General features: G+C 44.3%; 1 protein-coding gene across 1 annotated transcript in view; it reads left to right on the forward strand.

The window, feature by feature from the left end:
- The window catches only part of LOC126198614 (uncharacterized), a 295,295-nt gene that overhangs the window by 130,307 nt on the left and 137,576 nt on the right, over nucleotides 1-27,412 (forward strand). The window contains exon 4 of the mRNA XM_049935066.1: nucleotides 12,266-12,434. Within this exon, the coding sequence (XP_049791023.1) occupies nucleotides 12,266-12,434 (169 nt within the window). The remainder of the gene's footprint in view (nucleotides 1-12,265; nucleotides 12,435-27,412) is intronic.

The raw sequence follows: 27,412 nt of genomic DNA on the forward strand, positions 1-27,412 counted from the left end.
AGCTTTAGGAGCGTGTGTTTATGTTCCACAATCATTTCTCTCTCACCAGTGCCTTCTTGGTATGGGATCCAAACACGACAACAGTTCTACAGAATTGATAGCACAAGAGATTTACTTAAAATGTTTCAAACTCCTTCCATTTGGAGCTCCATTAAGCATAAATCATACGTTTGTTCTCCTTTTTCTTAATCTTCTCTTATATCTCCACAATAGTCTTAAATGTATTAGGATCTTATCTGCTACAGATTGATAAGGAGTGCTGAACTCCTCAGCATGCAAGCGTCTAGAGAGATCGTGTGTAGTTGGATGGGTGACATGAGTAAGACTGATACAGAACAGTCTTCCAGAATAGCAGACACAGAATTAGAACGAGAATAACGGTCTGTATCACTAGCGTCAGTCAGTACAAGTTTGCAGCACGTCTTATACTATTTGGAAAGCAAAATAACGACATGTATTGATTGCTTGGATCTCAGCTCCTTCTGTTCCTTCAAGAGACGTCGAATGTAGCGGGTGTACTACCCTCCTACTTCTGGTCAGTTCCAAATAAAATTGGTGACAATGTTGCAGGGAGGGTTGATTAAAGACAGATCAAGAGTTATGAGAGGCATAGAGGCAGGCCATCTAGAGTTTTGTTCTAGGTCCTTAGCCGATAGGTCCAACGAAAAGAGGGCAGAGTGCTAGATCTTTGAATCTCCGACATTCTCCTACGAATGTGAGAATGCTTCGTGACTCCCATCCACATGGGGGAAGACGACAAATCGTAATAAAATGTGACCGAATTATTAAGTGTTTCGACTAATAAACGTAGTTTTTGTACCTCCTTTCTGCTGACGACTATTTCCTACACTAAGAAACAGTGATGTAGGTAATGTAAGAGGGTCGCAAAATGTGCACATCTTTATGACATCTTTATGGAGGGGTGGTTTAATAGTGGTACGGAAGTAAAGAACCATACTGAAATTCATTGGCTGGTAGCATCACGAGAGCGACGCGATGAAACGTTTTGCTGACGTGACAGCTCGTCGAGGGTGGCGGTTTGGACCTCGAGTAGTTGAGTACAATACGTTGAAATTTCGGAGAACCTGGTAAAAGTACGAAAATTGCTAGAAAATACGTAAAATTGATGGAAACATGAGAAAAATGTGGAGGGATGATGGGACTTACATGCTCGCCTGCGTGTACAAAAAGCATTCCATTCCTCGACTGTTGGGATTGACAACTGATGATGAATACAAGTACTATCCGTGGTCTGTGGGTTTAAGTCCTGCAGAACCCCTCTTTGTTCCATATGCGGCTATGCACTGTAGCTCATAATAAGGAAAGATACAGTGTCCAAAGGTTTGGAGGTCAGGGTGGCTACCGCCTAGGACTCCGAATCAGCGATCACATTCCTGGGTGCAATATGCACCACCAATACGAGGAATCAATGCTCTGGGTCTCTTCAAAAACAGTACTCCGAGACATCTGCTGCCCTGTCACTATGGAAGATGAGATTAAAGTAGAGGTCATCACCATCGGATAGCTGTTTGGAAACGCTACACAACGCTGCAGCTTCCATATGTTGAAATGTTTTCCACATTTATGTCAGTAAGACACACTGCCTCTGTCTTTTATTTCAACAATTATATGTACTCTGAGATCAGCTTAGTTTACACCAGGTAATGTTCAGCTTTCTGTGAGAATCGATGGATCGAAACGTGTTACTGTCGGTTTAGCATCTGGCACAGACCACAAGCTCATGGTAGAAAAAGAAAATGTATGGTTGTGTACACAGATGTATTCATACAGTGCTTCGATGAGTTGAAAAAAAAAAAGAAATTTTTCAAAGTGTTCATGAAACAACAACGCAAGAACCCTCTATTTCGATTGATAGTCGGTGGGATATGGTCTTCTTCCAGCACAGGCGACAAAACTTTACACAGGTCCGTGAAAGTGACTTCGATCACTGACCACCTGCTCCAATGGACTGCTACGTATATTTTTAATGTGCTCGACATGTACGGTCGATGTCAATACGCAGAGGCTATTTGTTTCTGATATATCAGAAGAGAGAGATGCGGTGAAACCTTATTGAATTCTCTACCAGGCGACGTCAGTGGAGTTTTTATAGTTCGTAGTTTTAGTCGGTTGGAGTTACAAAAACAAGAAGGGGAGAGTGAGTGGAACTGTGTCGCCAACTGAGACTCTGACTCTATTACAATGTCTCATTGCTAGCGTGATAATCATAGGAATAGGATAAAAGAGATTAGGACATGTGCATGAAGATATTTATAGACTTTCGTTCAGTACTGACGAATTGTACGTGTTATGCTTCTGAATCTCTGTGTGCAGTCTGTGTATTTTCCGGTTAAAAATTTCCTTCTGTGCGTTAGTGTGCTATTTTTCTCATTGTTATAGCTCACTACCTAGCCACTGATGGATGCATGACAAGGGCTTGACAGCCGTCTAACTATGGAACAGTGCTGTCAGATGGGACTTCGAGAGAAATAGCAGGGTTCTGTAACTTGACTGTAGGTATCAGTTCTTATTGCTATGGCAAACGCCAGCTATCGTGCAAGTACATAACGTAAATAAAAGACGCGAGGGCTTTTTAATTGTAATTACATCCTTCATTCCTTAACAAATATGTGATAACGACGACGTGATGGGAGGCTTTTGCTACTGGGCAGTTTATATTTGAGAAGATTCAATATCAACCATCAGGCGGTGGACATATCGATAACATCCGAATTCCTACCACTGCGGTCATCCTGTACAGCCTCTCTGTAGGTCCGCGTCCACCTGCAGACCTGGCGCACTCGCTGAGACACGCGTCCACGGCGGCAACTCTCTGGCCTGGGGCATTGCGTTTGAACACAGCGACACGCGCCTGGGATGTACGAGTATTTCAGTGATCTTCCACATGTGACTGTCAGAATTACTACTGTGCATTGGAACTTGCTGTAAGTGTGCGGTGTTTACTGCTTCTCTGTACAGTCCGAGGGACTCGGTGTTGCAGCGGAAAGGTAGAAGCGGTATTCGTTGTTGCTACTATCAAGTAATGTGGTACACCCTTCCTCCTCATTCCAGGGGATCAACTCAGGGATTATATAGCGACTTAAAGAGCCGAATCGCATAATCAAATTTCCAACTGATCAATTTATGGTCTTCGATAGTGGTATTACGAGCACACAGAGTAGTCCAAAAAAAATGTTCAGATGTGTGCGAAATCTTATGGGACTTAACTGCTAAGGTCATCAGTCCCTAAGCTTACACACTACTTAACCTACATTATCCTAAGGACAAACACACACACCCATGCCCGAGGGAGGGCTCGAAGCTCCGCCGGGACGAGCCTCACAATCCATGACTGCAGCGCCTAAGACCGCTCGGCTAATCCCGCGCGGCAGAGCAGTCCAACCCATCCGTATACTGTCTAAGGACAATGCATGCAGCTGAGCTGAAATTTGAAATTTTTAGCTACCTCCAGCATAATGGATTTCGTACCAAATGGCCTAACTAAATGGTTCAAATGGCTCTGAGCACTATAGGATTTAACATCTATCAGTCCCCTAGACTTAGAACTACTTAAACCTAACTAACCTAAGGACAGCACACGCATCCATGCCCGAGGCAGGATTCGAACCTGCGACCGTAGTAGCAGCGCGGTTCCGTTCTGAAGCGCCTCTAACTAGAACTGCTCGGCCACAACGGCCGGCAAATGGCCAAACTGTGTCAGTGTCTACCAATAGGAGACAAGGGGGGGGGGGATCTGAAGGGGAAAGAGTAGGCTGTTCCTCCTCCTTCCAAATGTAACAGAGATAACTAACTTAGGAATTCTATAATCCAGAATGAGATTTTCACTCTGCAGCGGAGTGTGCGCTGATATGAAACTTCCTGGCAGATTAAAACTGTGTGCCCGACCGAGACTCGAACTCAAAGGTCCCGAGTTCGAATCTCGGTCGGGCACACAGTTTTAATCTGCCAGGAAGTTTCATATCAGCGCACACTCCGCTGCAGAGTGAAAATCTCATTCTGCAAACATCCCCCAGGCTGTGGCTAAGCCATGTCTCCGCAATATCCTTTCTTTCAGGAGTGCTAGTTCTGCAAGGTTCGCAGGAGAGCTTCTGTAAAGTTTGGAAGGTAGGAGACGAGGTACTGGCAGAAGTTTCAATTCTATAATCCTTTGAAAAATTCCAGATTTATCAACTTAATGGTTCCGACAGTGGTATTATGAACATGCATCTGTCCAGCCCCTCCCGCAGGTTGTTTAAGGAGATAGCCTGCAACTGGTACCTCCAATGTAATGGACTTCCTACCAAATGACCTAACTGTGCCAGTATCCGGCAACAGGATGCAAGGGGGAAAAATCCAGTAGAGTTTGGAAACCGACTAGTTGAGCGATCGAATCCCACCAAATATACCGGTCCTACTATCCACCAATAGGACGCAAGAAGAAATTGCCAACACAGAAAGGGTATGGATTTAGTTAATTAGGCAGTCTATTTGATCAAGACATCCACAGCTGGGGATTTACCAGGTATCAACTACTTTGTTTGGGACAAATGAGAGGTTAGCACAGTACACGACAGATGGGCGCTGGGCAGGAAGTAGCCACTCGAGGGAGGAAGAGAGAGAGAGAGAGAGAGAGAGCATGTGTATTGGCAGGAATTTCTCAGGTATCAATATCAAAGATCGCCACCAACTGATGCTTCATCGACAGGATGCACCTGGAGGGGCAATTGCTTCTCTCAGCGTCCTCTAGCTGTGGTATTGTGGACTTACTCAGCCAGTGTGTGCACAGCAGGGCGAGCACATACAGCAGCTGCTTCCACTGACCTGGTGTGGAAGGTGCGTGTTTGGGAGCAGATTTCGCAGATGTTGCAACCGGCCACTCGATGTGGGAATCCCCCAGCAAAGAACGCCACTGAAAAAGGGGACCAGTCCTGTAGGGTGATTTGGCTGCCGGACGGTGACAAAAAATGTAGCTCACATCTACTGTCGTGGGCAGTAGAGCTCTCTGGGCACTGAGATTGAATTGCGTAATCTCTATACTGATGGACAGTCCGTGTCCGGTCAGTGTGCTAATAACGGGAGATGTCCACTTAACGGTGGACGGCCGGTGTCCCTGGCGGTGCGGTGCGGTGTCACGGCCACGTAGTGCAGCCCCTCGGACGGCTTGGAGGACACTGGCGCATGGTGCAGCCCAGTCATCACCACACATATTTAGCACGCTCTGTAACAGTGTAATTACGTGTGATGAGTGCTTAGTGACGGTATTACTTACACGATCGGTATAAAAAAAGCCCCACAAATTTTGAAAAATGTTTCTGGGCACTATGGGACTTAACTTCTGAGGTTATCAGCCCCCTAGAACTTAGAACTACTTAAACCTAACTAACCTAAGGACATCACACACATCCATGCCTGAGAAACGATTCTAACCTGCGACCGTAGCGGTCGCGCGGTTCCGTTCTGAAGCGCCTAGATCCGCTCGGCCACCGCGGCCGGCTACAATTGTTTGAATAAACCACACACTGTATATATAAATTGATAAAAAAAAAAGATGTTCCACATATTGCAAACGATTTCCCGCCAATCTATCAATATTTCTGGAAGGGGGCTGTATCCACCGAGGACAACTGTCCCACACAAAAAGGATGCCGATTAGTTAAATAGGCAATGAAATTGATAGAGATGGCAGGGGGCTAGTCGAATAACTGAGACCTCACCTGTTGTGTTACGACTAACTATAAGGTATGATCGACAGTGTCAGTCGGTTTAATGGATATGAGCTCTAATTATCGCAAGAGCTACTTCCAAAGAAGCGTATTTTACTGACTGCCCAGTGCTTTATAATTCCGACAAAATATCAGACACAGATTCATTATGTTTTTAAATGCTTGTCGGAACTTTAGGCCTCTTATTGACAGTAAGAGGGTCACCCATACACACAGAATGGTACCACGTACCTCTCACAAAAAACAGTGCTAGAGACAGGAGCATCCTAATTTCTTTTATCTTCTGCTGGGTCTGAATATCGGTTCACACTATTGTTTTCGAGCGTTTTGATTGATTACGTTTTTATGAGATCAGAAATCTTATAAAACATGTAGCTTGAGTGTAGCTCTTTTTCCTTCTTCATAGAAAACTGCGGCTGCACGTTCGAAAGAATACATCGCCTCTCTTCTTAGTAACACAGGCACTACAATATGATATTAATCGACCAATACCAGGCAGTAACTTTTATTTAGAAGGTCATCACCAGTCTGGGAATTCCTTAATGTGTGTGAGAGTACGGTCTGTGACACAAGATAGATGATGTATGGATGTTTGTGTCTGGCCGGGGGTCGCGCATTGACAGTCAAAGTAGATTAAAGTGAGCGCTCACGTAAAGCCGGTAATCAAGGTTCCAATCCCGGTCCGACATAAATTTTCATTGTCATCTTCTTATAAAGCTGAAGCTTGTTTGTATTCGCAACTGTGACTACATTTTATGTATAAATTGGAAGACTGCCATGTCACCGATACAATACGATTTCATGACGCGACGTCATGTCGCGATGTTGACACATAACTCAAGTAACTTGGTAACATGTGGAAAAACGAGAGTAGTTATGTATCCGTCTGAGTATGTCATCTGCTAATGCCTCGAAATATTAATTTGTTATTAACAAGTAGGACTCTAGTGATGTAATTTGTTACTAAACATACAGAACCATCCTGTCACTATGGTACACAGCTCCAGGATGTGCTAGTTATAACACATGGAGCGGTGGTGCGCTTCAATTTAGTAGTATCTGACTTAGCGACATACCGGTACTGTTTTGTGATTGCTTGAGAGGACTGTGTTTTGAAAACGATGTCGGGACCAGTTTTGCATAATGGGACAAACTAAAAAAAAAAAAGGCGGAAAATCCGGAAAATCCGGAAAATACTTGAAACTGGGCAAAATGTGGGAAAATATTTAATAATGAGAATACTTATTTATGTGCCTAGGTCTGATTTCTTCTCGTAGCATATAATACAGAATTTTTACTCACTATATGATGTGACTTATCGTAATTTGTTATAAACAAATAGACATCCTATGACGTCTCCTTATGCCACACAGCTCCAGAGGGCCCAGAGTTATAAAATAGGAAAAAGCATGGAAAATGTGTAAAATTGAGGAAAATGTTGACAAATACACTACTGGCCATTAAAATTGCTACACCACGAAGATGACGTGCTACAGACGCGAAATTTAACCGATGGGAAGAAGATGTTGTGATATGCAAATGATTAGCTTTTCAGAGCATTCACACAAGGCTGGCGCCGGTGGCGACACCTACAACATGAGGAAAGCTTCCAAGCGATTTCTCATACACAAACAGCAGTTGACCGGTGTTGTCTGGTGAAACGTTGTTGTGATGCCTCGTGTAAGGAGGAGAAATGCGTATCACGTTTCCGACTTTGATAGAGGTCGGATTGTAGTCTATCGCGATTGCGGTTTATCGTATCGCGACATTGCTGCTCACGTTGGTCGAGATCCAATGACTGTTAGCAGAATATGGAATCGGTGGGTTCAGGAGGGTAATACGGAACGCCGTACTGCATCCCAACGGCCTCGTATCACTAGCAGTCAAGATGACAGGCATCTTATCCGCATGACTGTAACGAATCGTGCAGCCGCGTCTCGATCCCTGAGTCAACAGATGGGGACGTTTGCAAGAAAACAACCATCTGCACGAACAGTTCGATGACGTTTGCAGCAGCATGGACTATCAACTCGGAGACCATGGCTGCGGTTACCCTTGACGCTGCATCACAGACAGGAGCGCCTGCGATGGTGTACTCAACGACGAACCTGAGTGCACGAATGGTAAAACGTCATTTTGTCGGATGAATCGAGGTTCTGTTTACAGCATCATGATGGTCTCATCCGTGTTTGGCGACATCGCGGTGAACGCACATTGGTAGCGTGTATTCGTCATCGCCATACTGGCGTATCACCCGGCATGATGGTATGGGGTGCCATTGGTTAAACGTCTCGGTCACCTCTTGTTCGCATTGACGGCACTTTGAAAAGTTCGATCCCTGTGAACCCTACATTTCAGCAGGACAATGCACGACCGCATATTGCAGGTCCTGTACGGGCCTTTCTGGATACAGAAAATGTTCGACTGCTGCCCTGGCCAGCACATTCTCCAGATCTCTCACCAATTGAAAACGTCTGGTCAATGGTGGCCGAGCAACTGGCTCGTCACAATACGCCAGTCACTACTCTTGATGAACTGTGGTATCGTGTTGAAGCTGCATGGGCAGCTGTGCCTGTACACACCATCCAAGCTCTGTTTGGCTCAATGCCTAGGTGTATCAAAACCATTATTACGGCCAGAGGTGGTTGTTCTGGGTACTCATTTCTCAGGATCTATGCACCCAAACTGCGTGAAAATGTAATCACATGTCAGTTCTAATATAATATATTTGTCCAATTTCTTCTTGGTGTAGCAATTTTAATGGCCAGTAGTGTATGTAAAAATGAGTGTACTTAAATATTTGCCTTGATGTGGTCTCTGCTGATGTCTCGTGATATTGCTACTAACAGACAGAGCTCAAGTGGCGTAATTTGTTGTTAACAAATAGACACACCCTCTCTCTATGCTGTCCAGCTCCATAGTAGCCCCAAGCCACACAAGTGTGCCAGTTATGAAAGATGAAAGTGTTGATTTGGTGGGGAGAGGGGGGGGGGGGTGCTTGACTATCATTGCTCCAGAGGGAAGGGTGGCAGAAGGGGGGGGAGGGGAAGGAGTGGAGAGGTCGGTGAGTCCCTTGTGTGTCCCTGGCCTGCTGTTCCCTGGGGGAAGAGGGAGTTGGGGAACCAAGGAGCCCAGGTGTTCAACCTCACTGGATTTCCTTACCAGCAACGCCCACTATATTCCGAACTCTCTCTGGCATCTTGCTAGTCGACACATAATCTCCCTAACAAAATAAATGTGTATGTCATAACAAAATTAACCATTCAAAAGTATGATAATCTACCTGACGATAATAGAATGACAATCGTAACTCTTAGTGGTTGTAAGATTACCTCCTCCTCATAGACACACGTTCCACAGTGAATATAATTGTTTTGCTGAATACTTCCGCTTGGTGATTTACTTTTCTGTCGGACTAGATGAAGTTGATGACGCACAAATACGACGGTCGTCCACAAGGTGAGTTCCGTTTGGTTATATAAAACAAACATGTACAGATACAGAAAAATTTTATTTTGCAAAAATCTACAACTGTTAAACTACTTTTCTACATAGCTTCCGAAATTTTGTAGGCACTTGTCATAGCGTGGCACAAGTTTTTGTATGCCTACTTCATAGGAGGTTCAACCATGTGGTTGCATGATCTTTCAACTCGTCATCATCATTGAAGTGTTGAGCACCAAGGACAGATTTTAGGTGTAAGAAGAGATCAAAGTCGCTAGGAACGAGGTCCGGACTGTACAGAGGATGATCAAACGCTTCCCAGTGAAATTCCCGTGAGAGTTGTTTGGTCACATTCACAGTGTGAGGTTGGGCATTATCGTGGAAAAAAACACCAGCTTGTGACAGTAATCCTCGGCGCTTGTTCTGTATTGCGCGGCGTTATTTTTTAATTGTCACGCAGTAACCATGTGCATTGATTGTTTGGCCTCATGGTAAGAAATCAATCAGCAAAATGCCTTTTCTGTCCCAAAAAAACGGTGCGCACGACTTTTCGAGGTGTCAAGATTTGCTTAGGCTTAATCTTCGTTGGGAATGAAGTGTGCCTCCATTCCACTGATTGCCGTTTTGTTTCAGGGGTGTCGTAGGATACCCAAGTTTCGTCCCCCGTGACTGTCCGAGAACGAAAACCATCGCCTTCTTCATTGCAGCGTGTCAGAAACTGAAGTGCACTGCCCATCCGTTTCTTTTTGTGTTGTAAGAATTTTGGGTACCCAACGTGAGCAAAGTTTTCGAAATTTCAGTTTTTCAGGATCAATTTCATGAATTAGTGATCGTGAGATTTGCAGAACTTCCACAGCAAGGGCACTAAGTGTAAACTTATGGTTGTGCTTAATCTTCTCTTCAATTGTGTGAACCAGTTCATCAGTATCCACAGACGGGCGTCCACTTCGTTCTTCATCGTGCACTTGATCACGTCCTTCATTGAACAGTCTGACCCATCTTCTAACCATTGAATCACTCATAGCATTTTGTCCGTAAACCTCGCAGATTTGCCGATAAATTTCCTTTGGTTTAACTATCTTTGCATTTAGAAAACGAATCACAGATCTGATTTCACACGCGGCGGTATTTTCAGTTATGGCTGACATTATAAAGAAGCACTACAAAAGCACACGTCAGCAGCAGAGATCTGAAAATGGCGTACATGTCTTCTGCTTGAGTAACTGCCGCGCATGCTCGGAATTTCGATCGTAGCGCTGCCGCGGATAGAAATACACTCCTGGAAATTGAAATAAGAACACCGTGAATTCATTGTCCCAGGAAGGGGAAACTTTATTGACACATTCCTGGGGTCAGATACATCACATGATCACACTGACAGAACCACAGGCACATAGACACAGACAACAGAGCATGCACAATGTCGGCACTAGTACAGTGTATATCCACCTTTCGCAGCAATGCAGGCTGCTATTCTCCCATGGAGACGATCGTAGAGATGCTGGATGTAGTCCTGTGGAACGGCTTGCCATGCCATTTCCACCTGGCGCCTCAGTTGGACCAGCGTTCGTGCTGGTCGTGCAGACCGCTTGAGACGACGCTTCATCCAGTCCCAAACATGCTCAATGGGGGACAGATCCGGAGATCTTGCTGGCCAGGGTAGTTGACTTACACCTTCTAGAGCACGTTGGGTGGCACGGGATACATGCGGACGTGCATTGTCCTGTTGGAACAGCAAGTTCCCTTGCCGGTCTAGGAATGGTAGAACGATGGGTTCGATGACGGTTTGGATGTACCGTGCACTATTCAGTGTCCCCTCGACGATCACCAGTGGTGTACGGCCAGTGTAGGAGATCGCTCCCCATACCATGATGCCGGGTGTTGGCCCTGTGTGCCTCGGTCGTATGCAGTCCTGATTGTGGCGCTCACCTGCACGGCGCCAAACACGCATACGACCATCATTGGCACCAAGGCAGAAGCGACTCTCATCGCTGAAGACGACACGTCTCCATTCGTCCCTCCATTCACGCCTGTCGCGACACCACTGGAGGCGGGCTGCACGATGTTGGGGCGAATGGTCCTCGCCGATACCCCAGGAGCAACGGTGTCCCTAATTTGCTGGGAAGTGGCGGTGCGGTCCCCTACGGCACTGCGTAGGATCCTACGGTCTTGGCGTGCATCCGTGCGTCGCTGCGGTCCGGTCCCAGGTCGACGGGCACGTGCACCTTACGCCGACCACTGGTGACAACATCGATGTACTGTGGAGACCTCACGCCCCACGTGTTGAGCAATTCGGCGGTACGTCCACCCGGCCTCCCGCATGCCCACTATACGCCCTCGCTCAAAGTCCGTCAACTGCACATACGGTTCACGTCCACGCTGTCACGGCATGCTACCAGTGTTAAAGACTGCGATGGAGCTCCGTATGCCACGGCAAACTGGCTGACACTGACGGCGGCGGTGCACAAATGCTGCGCAGCTAGCGCCATTCGACGGCCAACACCGCGGTTCCTGGTGTGTCCGCTGTGCCGTGCGTGTGATCATTGCTTGTACAGCCCTCTCGCAGTGTCCGGAGCAAGTATGGTGGGTCTGACACACCGGTGTCAATGTGTTCTTTTTTCCATTTCCAGGAGTGTAGAAACGGACGACCCTCGTATTACTGACACACTATTTATTATTGGTGTTACTTGACTATGCACATCACATACATGAAATATAGATCTTGACTATTGCTGTGTGCTACAATTAGACTCAGAAATGAGTAAAGTACAAGTAAGGTACCTGTACGTCCTAGGCAGGCCGCCGCTCACTCGTTTCGACATCCTTGTTTTCTGTGCTCTCTGAAAGGCATTGTTGGTATCGGCTATAACGTTTATGCTGTACGAGGGGCTGCACTCATATTTTGTATAATACTCATTACATGTTCGGCCACTGCATCCGTGCATGGTGTTAAAAAAATGTGACTGAATTAGTTTTTATTCTGTATTATCTAATCAGTCGCAGCCTTTGACGAGCAGTCCATGATGGATGACATACTTTTTGATGCATTTATGTTGGCTCGTCACAGTGCAGCAGTACAGTATGGTATCCAATTTCAGGGAGCTGGAGCTGAAGATGGAACCAAACACCATTTCCCTTCAGTACACGGCGCTGTTTTGGGTCTCTGGATTGTTCGTGCAGCTCTTCTCAATTTTCAATGGAGGTCGCCTTATTGTGTTGCCTCGCTTTGACGAGGATATGATAGCCAAGGCGATAGAAGAGTACAAGGTATTGTGATAAATCAGTCTCTTGTTTATAAAACTAGTACTTGTCATATGTTGTTTTAAAATCTTTCACTCGTGGAACGTACTGTAGTAATGAGATGGAGAGTGCTTTTTTTCCTGAGGGTAATGCGTCCATTCGTAGAATTACTGTAGTACTGACATGTGACATGAGTAATGCTTTTTCCTCTCAGGGTAATGCGTCACGCGTGCCTTTCTCATGTATCCACGTCGCGGTACATCGGTTGGCTTATGTCCAACAATGAGACATGTGCGAATGTGAAGAGCGCTTTGGCCCTTTCCCACCGTTTTGAGTCCGTGTTGTTCTGGATAATGGTGGGAGTGAAAGGAAGTGTGAAGGAAAACTCTGGGGCGGCGCCTTTTAAAAAAAGAAAATTGAAGCGTCTTCTGTTTGGATCCGTTAGATAGCCTAGAGGCCCAAGCGCTACAGTCCACCAAAAACATAAGTTTGCTTTTACGGATTGGGTCCGGTAAATCATTGCATTAAGGGGTTCCATTAAAAACCTGCTCGGAGAACTGTATCCATACAAAATATAGCTGGAGCCCTACGTTAATATCTTACTGTATCGAAAGTGCCAATCAAATGTTCCCCGCCGCTGCGGAGAAGCTAACAAAACAGCTCACTTCCACATAAAAAATCCCTCATGGAATACACGCTTTTGTTACCTTCAAACAGTGGTTTCAAAACTGCACAGATACGCAGATCGACTGAAAATAAAATGAGCATATTTTTATATCAGTTCATCCTGTAAAATAAATCATTGATCACGAAATGAGAATATTCTGTATTCTTGCAATAATATAATAACCACTTCGCCTCACAGAACTAACTTTCCGTACAACTTGAATAGTCCATACATAATGCGAAGATGCACATCTCGTTCTTAACAGCTGAATCGATTTCACCCAAACTTGGCACACATATCACTGTCTGTAGAGAAGCATTGTGGCAGTAAGAAACACTTGCGTCTCCAAGGGGGAGAAGGTCGGGTAGAGAAAGAAGCGTAGCCCATGAAGGACAAGTAGCCAGATCATGCACATATAGTATTTGAGGCAAACTTTTCACATTCTTTCAAATCTTTGCAAGACTTTCTCCATTTACTACTTTTTCACTGTTCATGTAGTTTATCAGGTACGACGTTTTAATTTATTATTTCTTTGCTACTAATTGTAGTCATAACAAATTTTGCCGACAGTATTCAAATATATTACTAAATGTACCTGTAAAAATATATCACTGTTCGACACAGAGTTTATGAGATATGACGTCATAAATACTGAGATGCGAGAAAAACAGTCGCGTCATGCATGACGTTTTAATTTATTACTCCTTCACTACTAATTCTATTCGGAACACATTTCGCAGACACTGTCTACAGATGACACTGAATGTGCCTGCAAAATTGTAACACTGTAGCAGACATTCTTAAGGAGATTTGATGTCATAAACATTGGGCTGTGTGAAAACGAAACGTTAGCGTGGAATTTGCTGGAGATAGAGGTGAAATATGTGTGAAATGAATTAAATGTAGGTGAGATAAGGGTATAAAAAAGTGTCCGATCCTTTGAGAGGTGGTATTACTCATCGAAACAAGAAAAATAAGTTCAATAAACATCGGTCCAGAAACGCATACTTTCCGAGATAAACACGCATTTATAGGCAGGGCTGCGCGGCTCTTGGTCGCAGATTTAGCACAGTCGATGCATTGGCGCTACGTCAAATGTTTCGGCAGGGTATTATGATGTCTTACGGACAGTACTCTACCTACCATTAGGTGTTCTGCAGTCAGTTGTGTGGTTCGAGTCTTATGGTAGGCTGTGTTAGTTTTCATCGTGTTTGTGTGGCTTATTGTTCAGTACTGTCAACCGTGGGTACGTACTATAGTGTTTTATCTTCTTCCAAATGCGGAGTCATTCATGTGTTTACTGTTATTGCGCTGTTGGTCCTTAAAAATGGTGTAGTACATTTACATTTTCTCTTTTCCACCACTTGTTAGCAATGCAAGCCTACTACTCGACAAGTGAAATGGCGGATATGATATTCTGCCATGGTTTAGAAATGGACGTGGCCTGCGAACCCGTGCCCTCTATGCCGAAAAATGTTCACAGAGAAGAGTAAATTCTGATAAGCTGTTCGGTAGACTTTTCCAGCGTCTGAGAGACACAGGTACTCTGGTGCCTCGGAAGACTGACAGTGCAAGGCCTGACATGGCAGAGCGTGTGCTACGCTCGGTGGAGAAAACCCTTGGAACCAGTGTGCGACGGGTCCTGAGGCCACAGGCTCATCTTGGCAAATGGCGGCTTGTCAATGGCTGCTGCAGAAGTGTGCTGCGGATCCACCGTTCACCTGCAAGATTTTATTCACCGATGTAGTAGGGTTCACAAGAGAGGGTGTTATAGATTTCCGTAACCAGCATGCATGGGCAGATGTAAATCCCCAAGGAGCTCAGAAAGATGACGTCAACACCGATTCTGAATCAATGTATGGGCTGGCGTACTTGGCGATATGAATAGAGCCATACATGCTATGTCAAAAGTTAACTGGGCTGCATTATCTGGATTTTCCCATTCATGTATTATCTACTTTGGTGGAGGCTGCGGCACTGCAGCACCGAATACAAATGTAGTTCATGCGGGATGTGGAAGCAGCACATTTTCGTCACAATGTGCGCGAACATCTGAAGCAGACATTTCAGGACTGATGGATTGGTGGGGGGTGGGGGTGGGGGGCGGCTGCAACCTTGACCTGCTCGTTCCACAGACCTTAGTCCCTTAGACTTTTGGTTATGAAAGAATTGGCCTACGCCAAGCCATCAACGGCGTGCGGATAGTACAGAGTCACATTTTCAATGTGTGCCAGCAGGTACAACAATAGCCGGGTATGCTTCAAAGGGTACATCATTCCTTACGCCGGGGGCAGAGTGGATCACTGCCATGAATGGTCGCCGCGTTGAACACCTCCTGTAAACAAGTGTTTTTCACAAATGTATGCGTTTCCGGACTCATGTTTAATGGAGTTACTTCATTCCTCGAGCCATGTTTATTGGACTTATTTTTCTCGTTTCGATGAGTACTACCCCCTTTCAAAGTATTCGACAGCTTTTTTAACAGCCTGTATGTGTTACATGTGCGAACCTGGACAAAGCCACGGGCAAAACGCTCCTTCTAAGCTCCTGATCAATTTCAACCAAATATGATACATATGTTACTTACTATCTGGATAGAAATTCTGTGAGGATGAGAACCACCAACAGGCTATTGGAGTTGGGATGAATTATGGTGATGGAGAGAGATGGGGGAGGGGCGGGGGGAGGAGCAGATCGACAGACAGAGAGAGGGAAGGAGAAGATGGACAGAGAGACGGGGGAGGCACTGATGTAGAGAGGAGGATATGGCAGAAAAGGGGGAGGGAGGACACGAACTATTACAATAAATATATGCCCAGGCGACGCCGGAAACAATCCCAGAAGAAGTGTACACCAGGGTTACCGTCACCATGGAGTTTTTTTGTTTTGTTTTTTAATGTGAGTGAAACCTTGTAGAGGACAGATGTTCGATGTTGTGAGACACTGTTGTTTAATCGATTTGGCAGAAATATTTTTTGAAGAGTCACTGTGACCCAGGAGTACACATCGTGTGACTATTCTTTTGCCGAATGTGAAATGCATTTATGTGAAAATTGCACGTAGGAATGACATTCACGAACGGAAGTTGCTATTCGGCAACCATTGCTAAAAGAACTCAATCGTGAAAGTGACTTAAGAGACTTTCGTGATGAAAAGGATGCAGAAGCTGATGCCCCTTGCAGCAGTTACGGACAGTGACAAAACTGATCAGTATGCCGAATTTCGACGGCGACGAAGAAAATAACATCGTCCACGGTTAGAATGGCCATTGTGGCTGTTGTGTTGGCAGAGGAGCCAACACCGTGTTACCAGGGGAGGCCGAAATGCACGCGTTTTAGCTCACGCAGGCTGGCGTGAGCAGGGAAGGACTATACTGACGTGAGGTCTGGAACATGACAAGGAATTAAAATTCAGAAAGCGGACGTAATTAGTTTGATACCTAACTTTAATCCATTAATGATGAACATCGCTCTTGACGGTACATGATTCACAATATTATCTGTTCAGAATACATTCGTAGTAACTGAATATGGCGCCTTGCTAGGTCGTAGCAAATGACGTAGCTGAAGGCTATGCTAAACTGTCGTCTCTGCAAATGAGAGCGTATGTAGGCAGTGAACCATCGCTAGCAAAGTCGGCTGTACAACTGGGGCGAGTGCTAGGGAGTCTCTCTAGACTAGACCTGCCGTGTGGCGGCGCTCGGTCTGCAATCACTGATAGTGGCGACACGCGGGTCCGACGTACACTAACGGATCGCGGCCGATTTAAACGCTAGCACCTGGCAAGTGTGGTGTCTGGCGGTGACACCACAGTGGGAACACAGCTGTTCGTCCGACGTATACTAACGGATCGCGGCCGATTTAAAGGCTACCACCTGGCAAGTGTGGTATCTGGCGGTGACACCACAGTGGGAGCACAGCTGCCCCTAACAGGAAAGGTCTTTCAGTTGCCTGTAAAATTGTGGTTCACCTTCCAAGAGTTCGAAAATAATGAATGAATCGATTTACGAGTATTTGAGGACACCTCTGTATATCTGTGTAACAAGTGCGTTTAAATAAATGAATACCATCTTCATATAATTAAACTGCAAATAAAGTCTTGAGATCTGGACCACTTTCAAGTTTCGTCATTGAAAATCTTACATGCAGCTTTTACTTTGTCGCAAATTTTGGATGTGTTAATAGTAATATTGATTTAAAGGTACATGGAAAAGTTGAAATAAAATGCGTCTAGTACATGAGAGTCCAATATCATTATAAAACATTCTTCATAGGGAAATTTCTCCGGCAAATAATTGAGGGTCGTTGTGACCCTTGTGTACAGTTCGTGTGACAATTTCGGAGGTGTACACTGCTAGGGTTAATGATAAAAGCAAAGGGCTGGTGCAGTGATCACCACGATAGTCCAGAGTGGATACAATACAACAGTCTATGTTACAATTCTGAAGTGTCCGCCGCTAGCGCCTCCTCTCTATGGCGCCGCCACAATTCCACAATTTTCTTAATTCTTGATTAAACAATGGCTTGTCGTGTACTTAGTGCCTTTTGTTCATATTTGCATCATTATTCCCGTCTCCGCAAGAATCCAAATCAGTGTTCCGGCTACACCCCTCCCCTAAATGTGAATTTGAGTGGACGTTACGTGCTTAACACGCAGCACATTTTTAGAATAGTTTAACAAAAGACAGTTTTCCTACTTGTTGCTCTTCTTGCGTCACTCAGCAAGCGTTTAAGCTTCATTATCCTCCCTTTACATATTAAATTAATGTACTTCAGGAACAGTAAAAACGTACTTAACTGGGCCGTTACAGATCTGTGCTAGCGCATTGTCTATCACCCGAAGAAGGCATGGAGATTCACGCACCAGACAGACGTCCACGTTTTTGCCAGCAAACATAAAAAACATAAAAAATTTAGTTACAAATAAAGATCAGTTTGAAAGGAGCCCGAAAGACTTACTAGTGACCAACTCCTTCTATTCCATTGACGAATTTTTTTAATAGAAATAAATGATGTATATATTCAGACTGTTAGTATTGTTATTTCAGCTTAAAAAAAAATTGACATGTTCCACATCCACGAGGATCTCCTCAGCACGGATCTATGGAACGAAAAACTAATCTAATCTAATCTAATCACACCGTGAGACACTGCTTAGAGGATGGAAATTTACCCCACAACACTCACGCGCTGTGGGACAGTGAGGAAGCACACCGCTAACTCTTCTCCTCTTGCCAGTCAGATGACACGACATGAGAACCTTCTCACTCATTGTCTGTCGTAAAGAGTCGGGAGTCGGAGGATGGGGCACTGTAGTTGACGCAGTGGACACTCATTTTTCGTCCAGTATTAACGTGTTACATCATAATAGTGACGTTCTGAGAAGTTTTCCTACACTGACTAAGGGTAATTATGGGTAGGTTCCTTTCAAAAGAACACAGCCCCTGTTCCCACCCGTCATTGTCTATCTCAAAATAGCTGTCAACATTCTACTTTAGTAGTATAGATCTGCTTATAAAATCATGACTATTTCTCAATCATGTTGCTCCTATAGGGGTCTGAAAATAAAACTGGACTAGAGATTTGTAGAATACTTTTCCTAGACCCACGTTGGACAAGTTATTTATGTGGTCATAGATATGTTATCAAAGCTAAATTGGCGGTTGCTAGTCTTTACAATGTTAACCTGCCTCTGTAGAAGAGGTCACCAGTGCGCGCCTGTGTAGTGGCACGTCAGTTCGAATGCTGGTGGCGGATGAAATTTTCACTGCCAGTGTTTGGCCGGCAAGAGGAGAAGAAGAGGTAATGTATAGTTCTTGATCCTAGATTAAATCAAAACCTCCCTGTGATGTCACATGAAGTGAGAGCATGTTGCACTGGTGATGGCGACCCATCCACAATACATTAAATCTCGGCTCTAGAGAGTTATCTTATGTGACAGCACGAGGTTTCGTCCTCTCTTTTCTCTTATCGTGATCGCACAGAACCCAAACATAACACTGGACTATACACACATCCATTACAGTCGCCTACACACTGCGAATACACATACGACATAATTTTCAAATGTTATTTTGGTCTTCAGACCGAAGACTGGTTTGATGCAGCTCTCCATGCTGCTCTATCCTGTGCAAGCTTCTATATTGACAGATAAGTACTGGAACTTACATCCTTCTGAATCTGCTTACTATGTTCATCTGTTGGTCTCCCTCTACGATTTTTACCCCCTACACTTCCCTCTATTACTAAATTCGAGAATCCTTGACATCTGAGAATGTGTCCTATCAACGGATCCCCACTTCTAGTGTGGTTGTGCCATAAATTTCTTTTCTCTCCAAGTCTATTCAGTACCTCCTCATGAGTTACGTGATCTATGTTTCTAATCTTCAGCATTTTCCTGTAGCACCGCATTTCAAAAGCTTCTATTCTCTTCTTGTCTTATCCGTTTGTTGTCCACGTTTCACTTCCATGCATGGCTACACTTTAGATAAATACCTTCAAAAAAGACTTCCTGACACTTAAATATATGCTCTGTGCTAATAAATCCTCTTTTTCGGAAACACTCTTTTCGCTATTGCCAATCTACATTTAATATCATCTCTACTTCGGCCATCGTCAGTTATTTTGCTACAAAAATAATAAAACTTGTCCACTGCTTTAAGTGTCTCGTCACCTAATCAAATTCCCCCAGCATTACCAGATTTAATTCGACTACATTCCATTATCCTTGTTTTGTTTTTGTGGATATTCATCTTGTATCCTCCTTTCAAGACACTCAATTCTGTTCAATTACTCTCCCAAGACCTCTGCTGTCTCTGACCGAATTACAATGTCATAAGTAAATCTCAAATTTTTCATTTGTTTTCCTTGAAGTTTAATTCCTACTGCAAATGAGACTTTTGTTTCCTCTACTGCTTGCTCAATTTACGGATGGAATAACATTGGGGATAGGCTGCAACCCAGTGTCACTACTTTTTCAGCCACTGCTTCCCTTTGATGCCCCTCGACTCTTATAAGAGCCTCAAACATCCGCAAGGACAGGAGCCAATATACACGGGGGAAGAACACCTTTGCGACAGGTGACTGAACCCACTCATTTGGATGGGCCAGCCAACAATGCCATATGACATTTACATTTTCGTATCACCAATAAAATAATTTGTTAGCATCTTTCATTTCTCTTGAATAACACACACACATTCTCATAGGCTTACGAAAAGAAAACACCTCTAGAAAATGTGCTTTGGAATGAAAGTGTGACACAAATGCCCAAGAAGCTGCGGTGAAAACTTTTACAACACACCAGATTTCCATCGGAAAGATCCTTCCTTACCTATGAAACTCTGAGAACTGCTTTCTGCAACACAAATCTCACAGAATGACCACAAAATTGAATCGAGAGAAATTTGGGCCCATTCTGAGCGGCGTAAACAGTCTTTATTCCAGCATCCTATCGACGAATAAATCGGAGATGGAGGAATAGGGAAATGAGAGTTCTACAGTATGTGCCCTACATCGCACACCATATTGTGGCTTGGTTTCAGACCGCAGATGTAGATATACACTGAAGCACCAAAGAAACTGGTCTAGGTGTGCGTACTAAAATACAGAGATATGTAAACAGGGAGAATACGGCGCTGCGGTCGGCAACGCCTATATTAGACAACAAGTGCCTGACGATGTTGTTAGATCGGTCACTGCTGCCACAATGGCAGGTTATCGAGATTTAAATAAGTTTGAACGTGGTGTTATAGTCGGCGCACGCTAGATGGGACACAGCATTTCCGACGTAGCGATGAAGTGGGGATTTTCCCATACGACCATTTCACGAGAGTACTGTGAATATCAGAACTCCGGTAAAACATCAAATCTTCAACATCGCTGCAGCCGGAAAAAAATCCTGCAAGAACGGCACCAATGACGACTAAAGAGAATCGTTCAACGTGACAAAAGTGCAACCCTTCCGCAAATTGCAGCAGATTTCAATGCTGGGCCATCAACAAATTTCAGCTAATATGTGGCTTAAAGGAGATTAGAGCCACTGGGGAAACATATTTGTGGCACTCTCATATCTCGAATCGAGTTACCTTATTCGAATCTGTCTCCTACGGATCCCATACTGCTAAACTCCAGCGTGGTTTTTAGACAGTCTCTCTGCGTTTTGTAATTGTTCCTCAGTCTCTGCCCCGCCCACCCTGCAGCTCTGTCCATGAGATCATTCCAATTTAAGTTGGAACTGAGAGGAAGCCAGAGAGTGGTATATCTCAAACCTTCTGCATTCCGTGGGGGGAAAAAGTGAGTTGAGGTTAAAGCAACAAGACCCTCATTTGACCACTCGGTGGAAATGGGAACATGATGTCGTAGCTCCGCCAACCATCTACAGTGTGTAAGGCTAACGCCAAACGAAGCACTCTGCTGCAACACAGTGTGGTAGAAAAGACAGTATGAGCAGTTTTGGCGGTGTTTCTTACCGGGAATATTAGAAAGACTTCACATCATATGGAAACCGGAAGAAGGATAAGGATTTTGTTACTGCATTGCGGTACATTTCGAAACTACATACAGGTTAGGCAGTCTGAAGAAGATCTGCATCCCTCTGGGAGCATTCATGTCTGTTACTCGAACATTGTCTTCTACCTCATTATTTTCTACCATCCAACAGAGAAAAATACGAATTACAAAATCTTTCCTAACGTCATCCAGTAGAGAACTCGACAAGATATTACTGTGTCCCTCTCTTGCGATGTAGAAAAAAAGAAATACCGTTTCCGTGCTGAAATCGAGCACATGTGCCGATTCTATTAAATATACAGGAATTAGTCCACTGGAGCAGTTGGGCAGTGATCCAAGTCCTTTGCAGAGACCAATGCAAAGATTCGTCGCCCTTACAGTAGGAAGACCATATCCGACAGACTATCAATGACAAGGAGAGGATTCTTGTGTTTTCTGATACATTGTTTTCTGCTGTAACACATCGAAACAGTGTATGACTGCAGCTGTCTACACATCACGCATTTTGTTTTTCTTATGATTTCGAGGTCCGTGTCAGGTGCTAAATCGACAATAACTAAATCGACAATAACACGTTTCCTTCCATTTGTCTCACAGAAAGCTGGAAATTGCCTGGTGTAAATTATGCTGCTCCCACAAGTAAAAGACAGAGGCAGTGTTTCTTATCGACAAAAATGTGGAGGACATCGCAACATATGGAAACTAAAAGAGTGTTCGGAATCATGGAGCGTTTCCAAACACCTGGCCACTACATTTATTCTCATCTTCCACAGAGATGCGGTAGCAGATGTCTAGGTGTTCCGTTTCGAAGAGGCCAAGAGCACACATTCCTCATATTGCAGCCACGTACACGATTACTGTTTCGATGCTAACCATCCCCAGAATGTTTTGCTCCAACCGAGACTCACACAATCTCAAAAAAGTGGTGTTAGTCAGTCAGTGTACACCATTAATATGGGACAATGTACTATAATAAGCACCAAGTTGGTAGTTTTTCCGTAATTTAAACGTTGACCAATGACACTTCAGCACACTAAACCAGCCCTCCTCTACTTTGCATGTACCATATACTACACTCATGCCATAAATTAAGGATAATTGCAGAATGTGGTGCCACACAACGTGGTACTAAACAAAATTGGCGCAAATACCATAGGCACATACGGAACACACACGACACAGATCTGTAAGTCCACGGTATTGGTGATAAGTTGAGAAAACCGTCCCGAAACACATGTGCTACAAAACGCCACTGTTTCCTGCGCATGTACCCCTACATCAATATGGGATATGATCACCATGCTCACGTACACAGGCCGCGCAACGGGTTGGCATACTCTGGATCAGGTGAAGCAGCTGCTGGGGTATAGCCTCCCATTCTTGCACCAGTGCCTGTCGGAGCTCCTGAAGTGTCCTAGGGGTTTGAAGATGTGCAGCGATACGCCGACCGAGAGCATCGGTTTAGGTCTGGAGACCAGGCAGGCCACTCCATTCGCCTGGTATCTTCTGTTTCAAGGTACTCCTCCACGATGGCAGCTCGGTGGGGCCGTGCGTTATCATCCATCAGGAGGAAGGTGGGACCCACTGCACCCCTGAAAAGGCGGACATACTGGTGCAAAATGATGTCCCGATACACCTGACCTCTTACAGTTCCTCTGTCAAACACATGCAGGGGTGTACGTGCACCAATCATAATCCCACCCCACACCATCAAACCACGTCCTCCATGCAGGTCCCTTTCAAGAACATTAAGAGGTTAGTATCTGGTTCGTGGTTCACGCCAGATGAAAACCCAGCGAGAATCACTGTTCAGACTATACCTTGACTCGTCCTTGAACATAACCTGGGACCACAGTTCCAATGACCGTGTACTGTGTTCTTGACAGCAGGGTTTACAGGCTCTCCTGTGACCAGGGGTCAGTGGAATGCACCTTGCAGGTCTCTGGGGGAATAAACCATGTGTGTTCAGTCGTCAGTAGACCGTGTGTCTGGAGACAACTGTTCCAGTGGCTGTGGTAAGGTCCCGAATGAGGCTACCTGCAGTACTTCGTGGCCGTCTGCTGGCACTGATGGTGAGATATCGGTCTTCTTGTGGTGTTGTACACTGTGGACGTCCCGTACTATAGCGCCTGGACAATTGTTGCCATAATGTTGAGATCACACTTTGTGGCACACGGAGGGTCCGTGCTACGACCTGCTGTGTTTGACCAGCCTCCAGACGCCCTAGTATTCTACCCCTTATAAAGGCATCAATGTGTGTTCTTTGGGCCATTTTCAACACACAGTCACCATTAGCTCGTCTGAAAACGTCTGCACACTTACTCGCTGCACCGTACTCTGACATGCACCAACACACCTCTGCGTGTGGACTGCTCCACCGCCACCGTGCGACGACTGCAGGTCAAATGCACCACATGGTCATACCCCGAGGTGATTTAAACTCGCAAACCGCCCACCACAGCGTTGTTTCAGACTGTATCAGCATTATCCTTAATTTATGAGCATGAGTGTAGATGCGAATGTAGATAGATGACTGTGCAGTTACCTACATATATCTAGCACTTCGAGCATATTGCATAACTTACTATTGTGATTGCCCATCTCTCCCTATGTTGATGTGAGTATTTTTGCATTCCGCGACGCAGGAACTGACACAGACATGCAGGAAACAGGATATATGCGCTGTAGCTGTAGAATATGTGGTTGGAAGTGACTCGATGCATTCTAGTACAGTGCTATACCATACTGTCTGACCAGAAAAATTTGTGTTTGCGCTAGGTGTTGACAACAGTACTACATTTACAAGCAGTTTTGGAATACATGGTGGGAAGTGATGATTACATGAGCAGAAGTGAAATAACATTGATATATTACGATAACTTGCGGAAAATACATATAAATTGAAATACGCCAAAATGCTGTCAAATTGAGGGAGAATGAGGGAGTACTTGCATGTCTTCTGTTTGGGGCACGAAAATTCTTTTACGTGGGAATACGTTATGACAGCAAGAGGAATACGATAAGAAGTTGACATGGAAGCACCAGGAACCAGGAAACACTCATTTTCCATCGACAGTGATAAGACAGCTGGAACAGAATGTTTAAGGTGGATGGCAACCAAATGCAGAGTAATAAATTTACATTTATCAAATCAAAAGCCCAGGTGTGGCCCAAAGTTATTGGAAACCACGTTATACGTTTTTAAAAAGTGTCCCTACCTTAATGTCGTTGTGTTACCTGCTGGGGTGGGGTGGAGGGTGGGGGGGGGGGGGGAGGAGGACTGCAATACATAACTACAGAATGGAACGCGTGTTTGAGTCTCTACAAGACTGTATAGGTGTTTTAAGCCTAACAATCAGTATTTACAATGCACTTCCCCATACTCTCCACCAATGACAACCATGCAATGTCAGCTCATAAAAACCATATAGAACAATTGCTTCATCGTTTATAACAACATTCTGCTGCATGTCTATTGAGGTAATAGTGATACTTCCCATTTGACTGCCGTCTTTGACACTTTGCTGCAAAAGAGAATCATATGCCTCTAAATTAATAGGGATCTGCGTTAGTGGATGATAGAAAGTAGATGGAGTGATTGGCTGATAGCAGTTATAATGATCTATTATTTAATGGTAGACTGATGGTGCATTCTAATGAGCGTTGCTACGTGTCATTTGTCATGCATTTAACAATTTTTTCCGTTGTCCTCTCAATGTGCATGAGTTGTGTGGTATGAGTAGGAATCAGCTCATACCAACTGGTTTTCTGTGTGTGACTTAGAGCCCTGTCTACCTGCATTCGTTAAGAGGAAACATCTCCATCCCATAGTCAGAAGGTGAATTCCAATACGTGTGTGGTGAATCATATCCATCGACGTAGAACCTACTTCAGCACCCTCCTCTAGGAGAACGAAGATGAATGTAAAGTACACCATTAGAGGGACTATGGGTTTGCTGCCCTTGTCATCTATCAACAGCCATAGTTTGTCGAGCAGGCTGCCGAGCAAACAAATGCTCGCCGGCAACCCCTGGATGCCTCTCGTCCCGACAGTCCCTCGCGCAGGTTTATCGACCCCTGCTGCACCTACCAGCTGACCCACTTGTTTGTTACGCTTCCTCGCATCTCGTCTGTCTCTGAAACATTCGAAACTTTAATAAACAAAATTTGGCGACTTCACACTACCTCATCAGAGCAGATCATGACGCTGCCGCCACTTTTTTTAAGAATGAGGAGACACAACCATGAAAATTTAAATGAAAGATGTTAGCTCTGGTTGTTCCATCACATTCTAACACAAATCAGTTCATTGTTATTGCACCAATGTTTGTTTCGAACCCTGACTGAAGAAGTTAGAAAGCTCTTAGAATTAATTTCGCCCAAAATTCTTAATTTAACAAATCCCTGTTACAACTGTAACCTCACCCCTACTTGCTTCTCTGATTTTATCATCTGTTCTTGAGTCCGGATTCTTTGTCTCATTTGTTGAAAGGTTTATTGGTTTTAGCTTGTCGCTACCTCACACTGCTTGCTATAACTGCTGACAACAGTGTATTCCTTTTCAATTGTGACCCAACTAAATAAATGAATAACAGTAATTAACTTTTATCAGTCAGATCAATTGAAATAATGCACAATGAATAACGTTTCCTGACACTGCCATCAGCCATCACATTCAGTATGGCGGAGGAGGGGGAGAGGGAGGGGTAGAGATTTGATTTTGTCCATAAGATGTTTTCAATCTTTGTCATTCTGACCTTAATTTTCTTATTTATTCGATTATCTTCATCACAGAATCAATTACTGGAATTTATTTTGACTGGAAATGAATGAAAGTTTCCTTCATCAAGAGCAAGACAGTTATATTGCTATAAACAATTTATTTCTCACATTGACAATCATTTTATCCCCTTCAGATCGGAACTTTTACATCTGCAAGGCTGCACGTAATAATTCCCAATTTGGATTAATCTTGGTCTCCTGTGACCAATACAAGATCATGACACTGTTAGGTAGCGGGAAGGTTTCACATAGTGGAAACAATCTCGTCTTACTACACACAGCCCTCAGTGGCGCGTAAGATACTCTCTGCATCAACTACCGAGATCTGAATGTGACTGACAGTAGGAAGGCTAAGCATCGAGATGAGAATACAGTTCTGCCCACTGATCTCATAACAACGTGACTGTACTTAAAATTCCATCGTGATGCTTGGACGATTAATACCGAATTTAACTGATACAAGCATTACAAAATTCTGTCTCATGTCAACTACCACCACGATTTTCAAATTTTTCTAAAATTCTGGTACTGAAAATTCAAGCACAATAAATTTATCATGCAATAACGACTGCATAGCCAAACTAAGACGATTCTGATATGTACTGAACTAATCTTGGATTCCTAACCTCTCCACAGAACACAAAGCATACGTAGACACAAGTGGCAGACCTTGCGGTACAGCCAACCATCACAAAGAAAACATTGAAACGTGTATATCCTATACCAACCAAAATATACCCAGTGGGCTACTTTTGTCCTTAGCAGTGACTCAACATTAGTAAAGAAGACTAATGATTACTGACTACTGAAAACTGGCTCCAAACCTTGGCACGACAAATGTGGTTGCAAAGCAGGTACAAAGAAAACGACCCTAACTTTGCAAAATAATACTAGAAAATTATCTCAAATCAGTCTATATCCCAGTTAATAACTGTTCCACCAAGTGCTCTTACATAATTACAGCGATTTCTCATAGTTAGTCTCCATTACCGACAGTGTGCAAACCGTTATTCATCGCGGAGTCACATAGAAAACCCACGAAATGC

This window comes from Schistocerca nitens, chromosome 8, assembly GCF_023898315.1.
Source record: "Schistocerca nitens isolate TAMUIC-IGC-003100 chromosome 8, iqSchNite1.1, whole genome shotgun sequence".
NCBI lineage: Eukaryota > Metazoa > Arthropoda > Insecta > Orthoptera > Acrididae > Schistocerca > Schistocerca nitens.